The sequence below is a fragment of the Nyctibius grandis genome, chromosome 4, assembly GCF_013368605.1.
Source record: "Nyctibius grandis isolate bNycGra1 chromosome 4, bNycGra1.pri, whole genome shotgun sequence".
In the NCBI taxonomy this organism is placed as follows: Eukaryota; Metazoa; Chordata; class Aves; order Nyctibiiformes; family Nyctibiidae; genus Nyctibius; species Nyctibius grandis.
Window position 1 is genome coordinate 86976613 of NC_090661.1, and position 15028 is coordinate 86991640.

General features: G+C 42.3%; 1 protein-coding gene across 1 annotated transcript; it reads right to left on the reverse strand.

Moving 5' to 3' along the window:
• Positions 1–496: 496 nt before the first annotated feature.
• FFAR4 (free fatty acid receptor 4) lies at positions 497–6467 on the reverse strand. Its single transcript, XM_068397437.1, has 4 exons — positions 6417–6467; positions 5287–6030; positions 4311–4439; positions 497–904 (listed from the first exon to the last, which is right to left on the reverse strand). Exons 1-4 carry the CDS (start codon positions 6465–6467, stop codon positions 497–499), a joined length of 1332 nt encoding a protein of 443 aa, XP_068253538.1.
• Between the last annotated feature and the right edge of the window lie 8561 nt (positions 6468–15028).

Consider the following 15028-nt stretch of genomic DNA (forward strand, 5'->3'; position numbering starts at 1 on the left):
CCAGTTATCTAAGTGTATCATCAAGTGCCTTTTTAAAATGGGATTGAACAAAAGAGCAGATATTTTCTGAGGATATACATTTTCACTAGAAAGTTGACCCCTCTTACTCAGTAGAAAATAGAGTAAAAATGGATAGGGTGCCCTATTTATACAGATTCTCTGTAACTTCATTAATGACATTTATGCCAACTGCAAATGTACCCTCATAGAAATTAATTCACACTTATTTCAACTATTTCACATTCACCGAGTTCACTGCCATATTCCTATTTATTTCAGTGTAAGTGGAGATTTCAATCCATTGGATTAAATTGTCCAAATCTTACTGAGGCAAAGCAGTGAAGTCAAGAGAACTTTACCTTCAGGAATTAAAAACACAGACTTAGCTTTTTTTTTTCCTTCTCTGGCATGTAATACTATAACACAGTGTCCTGTTCAACCTGGGATAGTGCAGACGTTAACATCCAAAGTGTGGCACAGTTCAGACTTTAAATAATTATCTGGTAATGAAAGACAAATTTGGTTGTTCATGGTTACTTCTTCTTGCAGTCGTTTCTGTACCAGCCCCAGGCCTTACAGGGTTCCCTGTACAACAGAGAAGAATTTCCTGACATTTACGTCTGAAATGGGCAACATTATACAAAATAGGATTGACAGCAGAGTTGGCAAAAGTGAATAACGCTATCCAGAAGAAAACTGATGGCAAAATATTTAAATCTTGTTTGTAGTTCTGGACTAAAATTAAAAGAATAATTATTATAATTGGGCTCCACATGATGAAGAAAGAGATCATCAACACAAAGAGGGCTCGGAATAGTTTGAAGTCTTGCTGGGAAACACGAATCTGATGATTTTCTGAATAGGCTAAACCAGCATTTAAACTCCTTCTTGATGCTTTTGTAATCTGCAGTAAAAGAGAAGAAAGTAACTTTCATTGAAACCTAGAAGAATTATTAACATTTTTACAAGTGCAAAAGTAAATCTTGCCACATGATGTTTTGAAAAGTGACTACAAAAAAGGCATTGCAGAATTCCATTTTTACTTTTTGTCAATGGTTCCATTTCAAACCTTCTCACTTTACTAGCATTTGTTTTTCCTCTCAGTTCTAAACTCACCTCAATATTAGTTGAGCTGGTTGTTCTCCTCATGGCTTTCTACCAGCCATAAATACTTTTCAGTATAAAACAGAGCCTTAATTATTCATGAAATCCCATTAACTTCAAATTATGACCTCATTTGTTCTACCTAAATAAACCCATTGATTTTTTTCACAAATGCAAACTGGGACGTAGTTAACAATCCTGTTGATGCACAAGAAGGAACACAATCCAATTCTCTTATGGCCATGCTGATATTATAAGGTAGGTATTAGAAGGAGCATAAATTTATTACAGTAACTAAATCATGGTACGTTTTAAATTTGAATGGGATTTTACATTGTTTGTGTAAACGTTTAGTTTTTCAGTCAGTAATCAGAATTGCTTTCTATGAACTAACCTGAAATCTTAGGGATGCTTTGTCGCTATGAAAACCTGTGTCTTGCAGAAGTACTGTCTGACATAATAAACCAGACTATGGGTAGTTTGGGAATCTAGTATTCATGAGTGTAAATCATCTGTCATTAGGTAGAACATTGAATCCCATTGGCTTGCAGAAAACGCCCCTGTCTTCACTGTTACATTCACATATCTGACGCAAATAAAATAATATTGAAATATGTAGCAAACAAACATTTAGGCTAAATAATTGAGATGCCATTTTACCCCCTGCATGGGTAAAGAAAGGCTATTTTCAAAAGCCTGCATCAATTTGGCATCTAAGCAGGAAAGTCAAAAGGTGTAAGACCCTTCCTGCTACTTTTATGTGTGACATTTCCCTTTAGCAATAACTATAGGAAGAATAATGCTAATACTAGTAATACTTAATAGCTTCCTGATTCAGGTAAGGATGGAAATGGTTATATATATATTGAGTAATTTGTCATTCTTTCTGCAGTTTTCTGAATTTATCACAGAGATTGATGGCCTAAAATAAATATTCATTAAGAACCTAGACATGTACCAAAGATTTCAACAGAATATAGGAGTATAAATCAAAACCCATGATCCAAAAATGGGCTTCTCAGCAGCTGCTGAGCCTGAGAAGGGGACACTCTCACTAGCTGCAAGAATCACCAGGACTGCAGTAAATAAGATGCAACTGCATCTTCAGGAAGTGCTCAATTGAAATGGGGTGGCAGTGATATGTTTTGGATCCCTTTTTGGTCTGCCTAGTATAAGGAATCTACATATCTATCCTGGGCATCTGCACCACACTCTGAGAGCCAGGAACTTAGAAGTCACATATATACAAGTACGTAACTTCCAGAACATGAACGTCTCTATTAGTTCTAGCCTCTCATCTAAGTCTTGCCTGAGAGGGGGAATGGTGCAAAACCAAATAACTTAATTACAAATCATGGCTTCTAATTTGTCATTTTTGCCAGGGTTCTGGGGAGCGTTATGTAAAAATAAGACTCAGTTTCAGATTAAATTGTAAAGTAAGCATTTGTAGAGTATACTTGTTAACAAATTTGAGGTCTTATATCTGTAGTGAATCATCATCATCACAGATGCTGTGTTATTTGAATACATGAATGCTTTGAACTGCTTCCAGCAACACTGAGCATTGTACTCTGTGTGCACTGGCATCATGGAGTGTTCTCACGAAGTGAGAGTGAATCTGTTCTTGGGAATGACTCAGGGATTAAGACATTCTGCAGCTGAGTTCTGGTTGCTTCCTGGAGAGCTGTGTGAGAGAGAAGATTCAGTTATAACAGATGGGATCCTGCTATGGGCCTTGTTCCTTTTTCAGTTCAGGAGAAACAGTAACACATCTTAGCATCTGTGTTACCAAGTTGGAAAAGAAACGTGAGCATGGCAGCATGAGGCGGTCTTGTAATCCAGTATTCCAAACACTTTTTTGGTCTTCCAGCTCCCTACATGCCATTTTGTTTGCTAAATTTACTTGTTGAAAGCTGGAGTCTGCAAGGACAAGAGGAACAACATTCCTGTCCTGGTCTCTGACCAAGGGCTGTGTCATTCCTTGGCCTGCAGTTTTTTGCAGTTCTTTCAAAGGGCTCGGACTCCCCACTCAGTTACTGTATGTTCTTTGCCTACAGCAAATATGAGGTTGCAAGAGGCAAGTGACTAGAAAAGTTTACTTCACAAGAAGAGGTCTACCAAATGCATTTACCTCAAGGCTATAATGAGCTTATAGAGTGTACAGAAACTAAGAGCTGATGATTTTGACTACGAGATAAGCTTGATCAATAGGCAAGTACATGTAGAGCCCAGATTCTAGGTCCTAGGTTTACAGAAACATCTACATGCAGCTCTGGTGAATAGACCCACAGCCCCTTGGTGCTCAGCATTTCATCAGTTCATTCCCTGCTCAGTCATCTGTGTATTTTGAGGTTCCTTTCCAAAACCTATAATGTTCCTTATATATAGTATAAGAAATTTAATTATCTAACACAGGAATCAAGAATCTTTTGGGGGCAGTTGCTAAAAACTAGGCATTGCAGCACCTAGTTTGAAGTTTTCTAGCTCTATCTCACTCTTTTTGGAAGAGGAGAGGGTAGGAAATCAGATGTTTTAGAAGGAATTTAGGTAACTAATATCATGCTTGCTAGAATATTGATTAAAACGCTGTGGTGACTGGTGTCTTGGCCTATATTTCAGCAGTTAAACGACATCCACTCAGAAAGAAAGTGGAAGCAGAGTGTTTAATTTCTAGTTTTTGTTTGCAAAGTTTGAAATTGTGGAGCAATAAGTGAAATCTAACAAGATCTGTGTGCTAAAAATACACGCAGAAAATCAGTAGATCTAAAAGGGGATGATTTTTTCTAGTCCTGCCTCTCTGTGCTCTCTTACAAATCCCTTGTGACTCTGGAATTTAGGCTCAAGGAAAGCAAAATGTAGTTTTTAGTTATTTCAAATGCTTGACTCTTTTAGCATTAGGATATTGACAGTCTTTAAATAGAAACAGCACATAAATGGAGAAGTGTATTAAATACTGTATATAAATGAAGACAAACTTTGTGTTGGGCTTCTGGTAATGTGCTGTTCAAGCATGTTCTTAGTTGAAACGTATAGGCTGTTATGTGTAGGTTGAAGTGCCTCATTTTATATCACATACGTACCATTTACTGAGCAAATGATGTCTATTCCCTTTAGGTGTATTTGTCTTCAGTGACTGCATGTTGATGCCTAGTGAGTTACTGTTTACTTCCCTTTATGCTACAACAAAATTTAAAGGAAAAACATACCTGTAAGATTTTGGAATAACTGATGACAATGACTAATCCTGGTATTACAAAGAAAACAACGGCAAAGGTCACATCCCAAACTATTTCTCCTGCAATGCTGGGCCAAACCAAGGTGCAAATCTGAATCTCCTGTTTACAAAGAATAAAGAAGAAAATTAACACTGCACTGTTATTTTTACTACTAAGTTGTCCTTATCTCCCTCTCTGCCTATGGAGGAAACGGCTGCGGACTAAACCGAGGCTGAGAAAACTTTCTATTCAAACAGAGCAGTCAATTAATGCATTACTTCATGGTTTTAAAAGCCCATACAATTATAGATAGGTGTGTTGTCCACAGTCTAAATATTACCATAAATTTAATATCAAATGCTAACAGCAACTTTAAAATTGAAACTTACAGACCTTAAACTTAATCATGTTCTTGAGTGTCATGTTATGTGTACTTTTGTACGCATTCCAAAATACTAGGCAGAAAAATCTGTGCACGGCCATTCGGTCCAGACGCTGCAGCATGTGCTGGGCAGCTCTCCCAGGACGCTGGTCCCTCGCTAAGGGGGAAGGGATGAAAAGGGGGTTTCCGAGTCGCACTGAGAAACGCAAAAAAATCCCAGCCGATGCGCGTTTCAACTCTAATGCGAGGGCCCGCCGGCAGAGCGGAACGGGCCGGGACGGCGGCAGCGGGCGCGGTGTCTGGGGCTGCCCTGCCGGGGAAGCTGCGGTCGCTCCTGCGGGTTCAGCCCCGGCACCTGCCCGGAGCAGTGAGCGCTGCCCGCTCCCCGGCAGTAGTCTCCCCTCGGCGACAGAGGCGGACGAGCCTCCCCCTGCGTCCGGCCTTGCTCCCGCGTCGCCCACCTCACTCCTGCCGCCGCCCGGCGCCCGCTCTCCCCCGGCGCCCACCGCCCCGGCCCCGGCCGCCCAGCGCCCTGCTCCCGCGGGGGCGGCCGCCCTGCGGGCCCACCCCGGCGTTCGCCCTCACCTCGCCGGCGGCGGCGGCCAGCCGCACCACGGTGAAGAAGCAGCAGAGCGGGAGGGTGGCGAGGGCGGCGAAGCCCCAGATGAGGAGGAGGGCGGCGGCCAGCGCCTTGCGGCGGCGGAAGGCGGCGTGGCGCAGCCGGGCGATGCTGACGACGCGCTCCAGGCTGACGGCCGAGAGGGAGAGGATGACGACGGTGCCGCTGAGGCTCACCACGTAGAAGAGCATGTGGCAGACGACGTCGCCCAGCACCCAGGACTCGGTCCAGCGCACGACGGCTATGAAGGGGATGGCGGTGATGAAGAGCAGATCGGCGCAGAAGAGGTTGAGGACGAGGCAGTTGGCGGCGCACAGCCGGTGCCGCCGCCGCGGCACCAGCAGGCAGATGCCCCAGACGTTTCCCGCCAAGGCCAGCAGGAAGATGGAGGCCAGGGCAGACGACTCACCAATGCGCAGGGCCGTCACATTGCGGCCCCTGAAGTCCGAGAAGAAGGGGAAGTAGGTCCTGTTCCCCTCTGGTGCGCCCCTGGACCCTGGCATGAGCGTGGCCAGTGGGCATGAGAGACCTACCGCGGGCAGCAGCACCAGCCCTAGGGGAAGGGCTGCGCTCCCAACCACCACGGCGGCACCCAGGGTGCCCTCCCGGCATGGAGCAGGGGGCTGGCTGCCATCCTTCTCCCTCCTCTTCCTCCTGCCGGTGCCGCCAAGAGCTCGGCCGTGCCAGCTGGGTGGTTTATGGCCCTCGCGCTGGAGTAGAACAAGGAAGTGGGAGGGTAAACACGGCGCAGCTCACGCAGAGGCAAGGCTGCCGTGTGTGGGGAGGCAGCGAGGGGCCGGGGGCAAGCGGGGCTGCCTGACGCCTCCCCGGGGAGGGCGTGGGTCAGAGCGCTGGCACCTCCATGCTAAGGGTCCGAGGCCTGGCTGCCTCCTCCAGGGCCAACTCTAGTCTGCCCTGCTCTCCAAACAGGCCCCTGGGGCACCAGTGACCCAGCAAGTCCACCCAGGCTGCTCCCCTCGGCTGGGCATGTGTGCATGGCTTAAAACAGAGGGATGGCTGTCAGACCTCTCCGAGAGCTCTTCTCGAGAGCCCATGATAACCAGCACTGCTCTAAGGTAAAAAAAGAGAAATTTACCCATCGCCTCGTGTCTTGACAGTGGTGTTTGGAAACAGCAGTCCTGTGCATTGCTTGTGCTAACCATGTCACTGTCTCAGTTTTTCGGATCAGTTTCCTAAATTAATCCAGAGTCTTACCTGCCTCTATCATGAGTTCTTGCTGAAAAACCTGGTAAATTAAGACATACTTAGAGAATATAATCTTTTCTCTGGACTTCAGTTCCTAAAAGTGGTTGCCTAAGCTGTAAATGAAAGTAGGCCTTTCCGCTTACGCTCTTCATCCCAGGTGATTTAGAAATGCACTGGGAGTGAAGCATATAAATTGTCACAGACAAGCAGATAATGTCTCATAAAAGAAGATAAAATGCTTTCATAAAGTATGTAAACAGTTGTATAACTTTAGGCGGCTCTGGATGAATTTGTTTGACTCAGTGCCAGTGTAGGTGCCTAAGGGTGCAGTTACAGTCTTGGCCGTACAGAGCTACACCTTCTGATTAGGTGAGAGTTATTGCAAACCAGTGTGCCAATGGGACCAGCCGACTGGGCGGTGCTTCTGTGGTACCCTGGGTGTGACCCTGCCATCAACCGCTTACGCAATGGCATTAGTGGGGATTCCAGATTAGTGGGGATTCCAGAAACTCAGCCCTTCTAAGGGACTATCTCCTAATGAGGAATGACAAGAGTGAGATCTTTCCTGGACCTCTTCCCACATCTTTGCCAGTGCAGAATTTACATTGATTTGAATTAGCACATTTTCTCTTGAGCTATAAAGTGATTCTAACTATCTGCACTGTCTCGTCAAACAAGGAGTTTTCAAGGAAGCTTAAACAGGTGGATGAGATGCTCGTACTAATTCCTGCCGGTTTCTTTGACTGTATGAAATGTGGGCAGATTTGCTGTTAAGTGGGTAGCTGCTATGAACTATGAACTCAAATGAAGACAATAAGAAAACTTGCAAAGATTATTTTTTTGGCAGCCAGCAACACAAGTGACTGGCAAGTGTCTCGAAACACGTATTTTATTCTATATCATTTGATGGGAGAAAAAAATCTGCACCCATATTGCAAAAGTTTCAGTAAATTTAATAGAACTACTGAGGATGGTTATTCATATTTATGATCAAAGCTTGACATACCTAGCCACAATTTATGTTGGCTCTGCTATGGACTGATTCTGTAAAATGATTAGCGAATCTTGAAATATAGCAAATACCTTCTAGTTGCCACAGCCTCACAGGTCTGGGACTTTATACAAACTGACAAACTAGCCCCGAAGTTCCAGACAGCTGGCAGTAGCAGTGATGTGGGCAGCTCTGAATCGAGGCTGCGATTTGGGAAAGAGCCATCATTAGAAGTCTGGTTGTACTTGTGTGAAAACTTGGAAGGCATTAACAGGATGGGTGGGGGAGAGCTGGAAACGGTAGCACAGATAAATGCAAATTGTGTTATGAATGAAATCTTTAGCCCTTTTGGCATTAGTGGAAAATTAAATTAGAAACTGCTCCTATCCATTCAGGGTAAAGTAAATATATTTGAAACAGAATGGGAGAAGGAAAATAGGGAGAGAAACATCCAAAGCACCATTATTGAAGAAATGAAGGTACTTTCAGTCAGGGAGGAAAGGAATGCCATAGAGGAGCAGAAGGTTTGACACTGATACGTGGAAGTATCTGGATAGACCCTTGATCTTCTTTAGAAAGCATCACCTTTAGCTTTGGTCCTTAGATGTGAATGAGAACCTTACTTACTTGGCGTAAGCCTGTTGTTTGCTCAGGAGAACCAAAGCAAAATGCTACTTTAGTATGCTATTAGTGAGTGAGCTTCTCGCTGACCTGTGTACCAAATCCTGTGCCTGGGGACAGCAGAGATGTGAAGAGACAAGCACGTTTCCATGGGGTTGTATCAAATGAGTGGGAGCTCCTTGCAGGAACAAAACCATGATTACTCATGTGCCTAATGGATCCATTATCTAAAAAAATAGTTTTATTTTCCCTCCCATGAAGTACAAAAGCTGTATTTGCTGTTCAGTAGCTGCAATCATAGCAACCATCACAACGTGAAATCTGAGCAAGGAAGGAATCATAACCTCGATAGAGCTACTCTGGCATTACTGTAATAGGTGGATGCTGTGTGCGGTATATGCTCCACATGTGCTTATGACAAGGAAGTGATTAACAGAATGCTTGGAAACCTGTTACAATTGCTTAACCTGTATAATTTTTTCAACCTATGTGCTCTTTTATGCTCAAAAGTAGTGAAACATGGAGTCAACTCAGATTTCATTGCTCTAGGTTAAATGAAAGTTGCAGGGACCTCTATGGTGCTGGTTGGGGAGCCTAGTGGGAGAAAATCTTGTTTCCTTTTTTGTGTTTTTTTTTTCATCCTGAATGAAAGCCTGAGTCTTCGCTTTCTCTATGGCAGATAAGGGCTGTCTTACCTGATACTGTAAGTCAAGCTCTGTTTTTCAGATTGTTCCCCTGACAACCATTACCTGTCATGACAGATGGGGATAGTTCAGCTTATTTATTTCTTAGGCATAAGAAATTTCCGAGAGAGAGGGACCTCCTGGGCTAGGTGATTCTGGGAGATGAGGATTCTTGTTCCATTTGGACATGACCTAGTTAAGGTTTTTACCTTATTTATGCATCCTCTTGCACGTAGATTGGTGTTTAAGTCTTTGGGTCTATTTTCGTGCACCTGTATCACCATGAGTAAACAGTACTGACTTCTGTAACAGATGTATTGCATATTTAATGTTTGCTAAGTGATTTAAATTCATTGCATTAGAATGTTGACTCACTCTCTTCACAAAAGAGGTTCCAAACTTGTAGGTGACTCAAGCTGTGTCTATATAATAAGGGTTTTAGCATAAGTTGCAATCAAGGTTAGTTTTCTATTTTTGTTTTTGCTTTTACATACCATACTGCAGCTGTTCTGCTTCTAGACACTATTAATTCTGTGCTTAGAAGAAGTTATACCATTGTAAGGTTTGTTTCAAATACAAATCTGTTTTGATTTATTTTGCTTTTTAGGGAGTTTTCTTAATGCTCACCCACTGTATACTTTTGTATCAGTGAGCTGAAACATTTACAGCCATGTCCAAGGGACAATTTTAAACTTCTAGTGCAAATATAAATGCATCTGTTTGTCTTCATGTAGTAGCAAGCTCACCCGCTCCAGTGTCCACTGAAAATACCAGATGCTTCTATGGATCTGTGTGAAAACGTCAAGAACTAGTCCCTGTTTGTTTCTTCTGGGGAGTGAGCAAGTCACTATTTCTTCTGGGAGTCTCATTTTCCTGTGGTCAGTATCCATCAGAAGCTGGCATGCTTCCTGGGATACATGCCAGTGGCACTGTAGTTCCAAGCTGCTGAGCAGCATTACTGACCAATACCTCAGGCAAAAGCAGAGCTGCTGATAATACTCTCAGTAGATGTGCTTTCTAGTAAGAGCTGGATCAGTTTTTTTAGTCGTCAAGACCACCAGAAGTTATGCCAACAGCAACACTGAACAATTTCCTCATGACTTACGGTAAGGGAGGGATTTCTGTCAGAACCAAGTGCAAATGTAAGTACACAATCGATAGAGAGTTTCCCTGGAAGGTCATGATCTCTGTTATGCTGCACGCTAATCAAGCTTCACCAGGGTGACTCAGCTCCAGCTAGACTGTTCTAAATAAACGAGGTTGTTTCTTAACAGTATTAGATACTGTATTACATTTACACATCTAGCCCATGGATTTAGGGAGTTTATCAGTGAATGCAGGGTATCAGAATGGTTCATTTGGACATTGCAGGATCTGGTAGGACACTCTGACCAAGGAACTGAGACCCTGAGCGAGATTTACATGGAGAATTATAGTCTGATATTTAAGTGCCACTAGACCTTTGCTAACTTTCAGATGTGCATAAAGTTAGTTACATTCCTGCTGATGAGCTTTGATGCAGAGCCATCAAAGCAAATACTATGGTGTGCCTCAGAAGGATTTACAAACAAAACTTGTCACTGGCCTCTCTTGCTCATGAGACGTACTCAGACATTCCCTCAACACATTGGTCCGCCGGGCTGCACACAGTGCAGAGATCACAGACATCATCCTTTTCCCTCATATTCAAGAACCCAGTGATTAGAGAATGCTCTTATTCCTGAAGTTTAAGGAGAATTGGCTTGTTTTCTTTCCCTTATGTCTCATCTTAGAAGAGTATCTTGTTGGGAGCAACGGGGGTTCTTCAGGTCAGAACTGGGATAAAAGCTTTACTTTTAAAAGTCAAGTATTTCTGAAATAAGGTCTACAGAGTGCCTGTCTGCTGCAAAGAAAATCTGTCTGCATTGGAAGGCAAGGCTTGTGCTTAGCCAGCATTAAACTAGGGCTGGAGAAACAGAAAAATCATTCTTGCAACACCAGTGAGAAAGTATAGAAAATGCTTTGAATTCTGCTGTAAACCCTTCTGACTTCCCAAGTGTAATGCTAAATCATGTTATTTCCCATGTTCATGTTTTTCATTATCAGTGGCTGTTTCGGGTCTGGTTGCATTATAATTTGAGATGATTAAAGAGATGTGACTTAGAGCTTCTCATAAACCGTGTCCAGAAAGCACAAAGGCCTAAATTAGGCTGTATAGTTTTCTGTCTAATTGAATGAGATAATACTGACCAGATCACACTTGTTACATTGATAAAACTTGCACTTTTGCTGATGCAGAGTGCTCATTCACCAGTTTTGAGTTGATCAGGGAAATTAAATCTGGTTGCACTTCTGTCAAGAAGCCATCTGGATATCACTATGATAAAGTCCCACGCTTGTTTCTTACAGGATATTCTGAGACACCTTATCTTGTTCTCTCTCTTGAAACTATTAATTCAGTAGGAAATACTTAAAACTTTTGGTTGGTCAGAGAGATAGCAAAATGAGTATATGTCCCTGACTGCTAGTGGAGAGCTCTGTTCCAGGTCTGAAGGGGGACTGGGTGTAAGGGGAGGTCTCACTTCATGGGTATGTGTCCTGTTTGAAAACTGCTTTTTTTTTTTTTTTTTAAGAGACTCACTTGTCATAGGAGCCAATGCTAGAAGTGAATTCACATCTGTGAATCCTCAACAGCACCTCCTTTCTGCACACCTAGCCTTTCTTGAGGAGTCACGTTTCTCACTGGCTGGCTTCAGTAGCTCCCACTCAATTCGCTGGCTTCCTGAATCCTGATCCTGGGCACCCTATGGAGGGGAGCCCAGACTCCCCAAATGCCGAAGAACTGGACACCACAGTGCTGTTTGTTAAAACAATGTGGGAACGAGGGACTTCCCAACACTAGGGAATTAAGTGACATCAAGTTGCACTTGTGTCGCTTGTCTTGTTTTCCAGTGGGGCTGAGATGCATGAGTGCAAATATTGATTCTAAATTACTTTGTCTTCTCGGACTAGAAGTTTATACAGACATAGGAATGCCAATAATTTTCCAGTTGAGAAACAAGGTGAAGTTACACTGTTATACTGACTTCTGGTGTGGTAGCTACTAATTTTTCCTTAAGTGAAATAACATGAAGAGTCAGCGCAAAACAACCATTGTGTTACCTCCTTTTTTTTTTATTTAAATCTTGTGGTGTGTTGTTTGCAGGTCTACACGTGTCATTAAAAATAGGGCTTCAAGGGACTGTGAGAAATCATCTGGTTGATGTCCCTGACCCAAGGCAGACTCACCTGTCAGGAATGGTTTAAATAGTTACATAAGTGTCCCTGTAAATCTCCAGTGGTGGAGATTTTGCAGCCTCCAGAAGCGATGTGTTTCACTGCTCATCTATTCCAACCACCAGAAAGATTGTCCTTATGTCAGCATTTCTCCTGTTGCAATTTTGAGCTTGTTACTCTCCTCACTGAGCATAGGAAGACTTTATTTCTTTCCTCTATATGAAATTTTGTCATTTTTCTTCATGGTCTGTTCTAGACTGCATAACCCTGATTCTTTCATGAATTTAATCAGAAGTCTGAAAGACTTCTACTACATTCACATTAGTCTAAATCATTCTTGAAGTACAATACTCAAAATTGAATACAGTATTCCAGCTAAAAGTCTCATCTGTATTGACTAGAAAGCTTATGTGTAAAACATGTAAAAGTCTGTTTATTCATCATGTAAAACTGTTGCAAAGTCATGCAGGTGGGATATTGAGTCATGTTCAAGTTTCTGTTTACTGTAAACCCAAGAAACTTTCTGGAGGAGCTGATACACTGTCATACTATTTATTTTTGGGTTTGGCTGTTGATTATTCCTACATGTAGTACTTCATCCTATTTATTTCCGATCATTGGTGTTGATAAATTGAAAATTGCTGCTGTCCTTGAAAGAGCTCTCAGTTCCTACCTTGGAGTGTCTCAGATTTTATGTGTACTCTCCAGTAGCATCTGCATCACCTATGAAAATATAAATAGTTTTGGAATCAGGCTACCATGGCATTGTCTGATACATTATTCTTAGTTCATCATTTCATGTTTTAAAATGGGCTTAATGGGAGGCTAGAAGAGAAATCCATTGAGAGGTACTAACACATGGGAACCACATCTGGCTCTTAAAGCTTGAGATTATTAGAAGATCCTACACATGCATCCCCTATCCTTAGGCTATACCCTAGGCATCCGCTTTAGGCTGCTTGTCAGAGACACTATATGTTCTGGCCATGTGGGTCAGAACAAAGATGCGTTTTTTTGCTGTACTTATGTTCTTAGGGCTATAAATTATTGATACTTAATTATGTAATGCAGCTTTTTGGCCAGTTGTGCCGCCCATTGTATAGACTAGGGGAAATAATTGTATTTCCCTACATTGCTATGAAACTGGCGTTTGAAACAAAAGGTCTACGTTAGCACATCTTTCGCTTTTTCCCTATTCACAGCACTTGCTCAGTTAAGAAAACTGGGGACATGTGACATGACTCCCACTGCCAGTTCTCTACCAGTGGGTTTTTTTTGGGAATCACAGAATGTTAAGGATTGGAAGGGACCTCCTTGAACTGAAGTTAGGTTGATTTGGTCTAAAATTCTTTGGCTTCTCTTCTTCCTTGTTAGGAACCGCACTTTTATTTCCTTCCTCACCTTTTAAAATCCCACCTACACTGCAGAGTTCTCCAACACAATTGCTCGCTGTGCAGGTGACTTCAGAGGGGTCCTGCACTGCCCGTCCCTGGGAGGTATGCAACTGCCTTTCTCTGGATGGCTGCCTTGAAAATAACCCAAACAGACTCCCAAACTGACAATATGGCCATATTTTTAACACCCAGGGACTTTCAGCAGGACCATCCCTTACTGCAGGGAGTACCACTTGGCTACCTAATTCTGTCACATTTTCCAAATTAGAGAAAGGCAAAGATTTAGAAATGCTGCAAGTAGTATTTTGAGTTGCATAGTCCCACTGTATGTAATGTAGCTTGTATTACTATATATACTGTATCTTTCTTGTAGGATAGAGATAATTGCTTATCATTTCTGAGGTAAAACCATAGCCACAAGTGTTACTGTGATCTTAACAGTTCAATCAGCTTACAAGATATGGAAACTAACAGACAGGTTGATTGCCAGATTAAAATGGAAATGCCTAGAGCTCCTCTACTGCTACATTTTCATTGCATGTAAACTCCCACCTCTCTTTGCTTTGTTACGGAGATACCAGGAGAGCAATATTCCCCCTAGTTCTCTTGAAGACACTGCACCGTTTACTTTAGTGTTCTTTGCCAGGTGAACAGTGACATCCTGTTGTCTCTAAATATTTGTGCTGTTCAGCGTGATTCTTTTACAGCATAACCAGCACTACGCTTCCTGCCACTTTTTATCTGTGTAGTTAAATGTAAGTGCTTTATTGTATAGTTTGCCTAATCATCTGTAGTACAGTTATTGGCACATGGCAAATAACTGTGTGAAAGATGGTTATCAAAACCAAGAGTAAGAGAGAACACTGCACAAGCAGGTAAATTATATCAAATGGATCAACTTCTAATAAGAAAAATAACAAAGCCATCTTTCAGCTGTTATTTCACAAGAAGCTCTCCTTGTGTAAAAAAAGTTAGTTGTTATGCACAGGTTAGCTGTCTTTCCAACCACACCACATTGCACATTTACAAAGAACACTGTATGTGAAAGCCAGGATTTATAAATACTAGTATTGGTGAACCCTTGTATTAATCCAGAAGCTTCCCTAGACCAACGTCTTCAAATGAGGCAGACGTCACAGAACTCCTGCTAGGTTAAAATTCAATTACTTGAAATGGACATAACTCAGAAAAAAGACTACTTAAATTGTAAATACCGAGTGCTTGGAATAACAGGTTTGGGCTGGTTTTTTTTTAATTACTTCCTGCCTTCCAAAGAACTAAACTTACAGCTAAATCTCAGCATTAAGATGAGCTCATTTGGCACAAACACCTCTTTCCTACATATAACTAGAGAGAGGAGTAGCAGTCATTTTTCTCGTTCATTTACTTTTAGGATAAAAAATAATTTTCAGTCTTAGATTCCTTCTTAGCTTCTGAAGAGTGAAAAAAAGCAGCGATATGGATCTGCATGCTTAATGGAGTTGGAGTTTTATAGTTGGTTTTAGTCACATAAGTGATGACAGTATTTGTGGTTCTGCCTTCAAAATAGGTCTTTTGA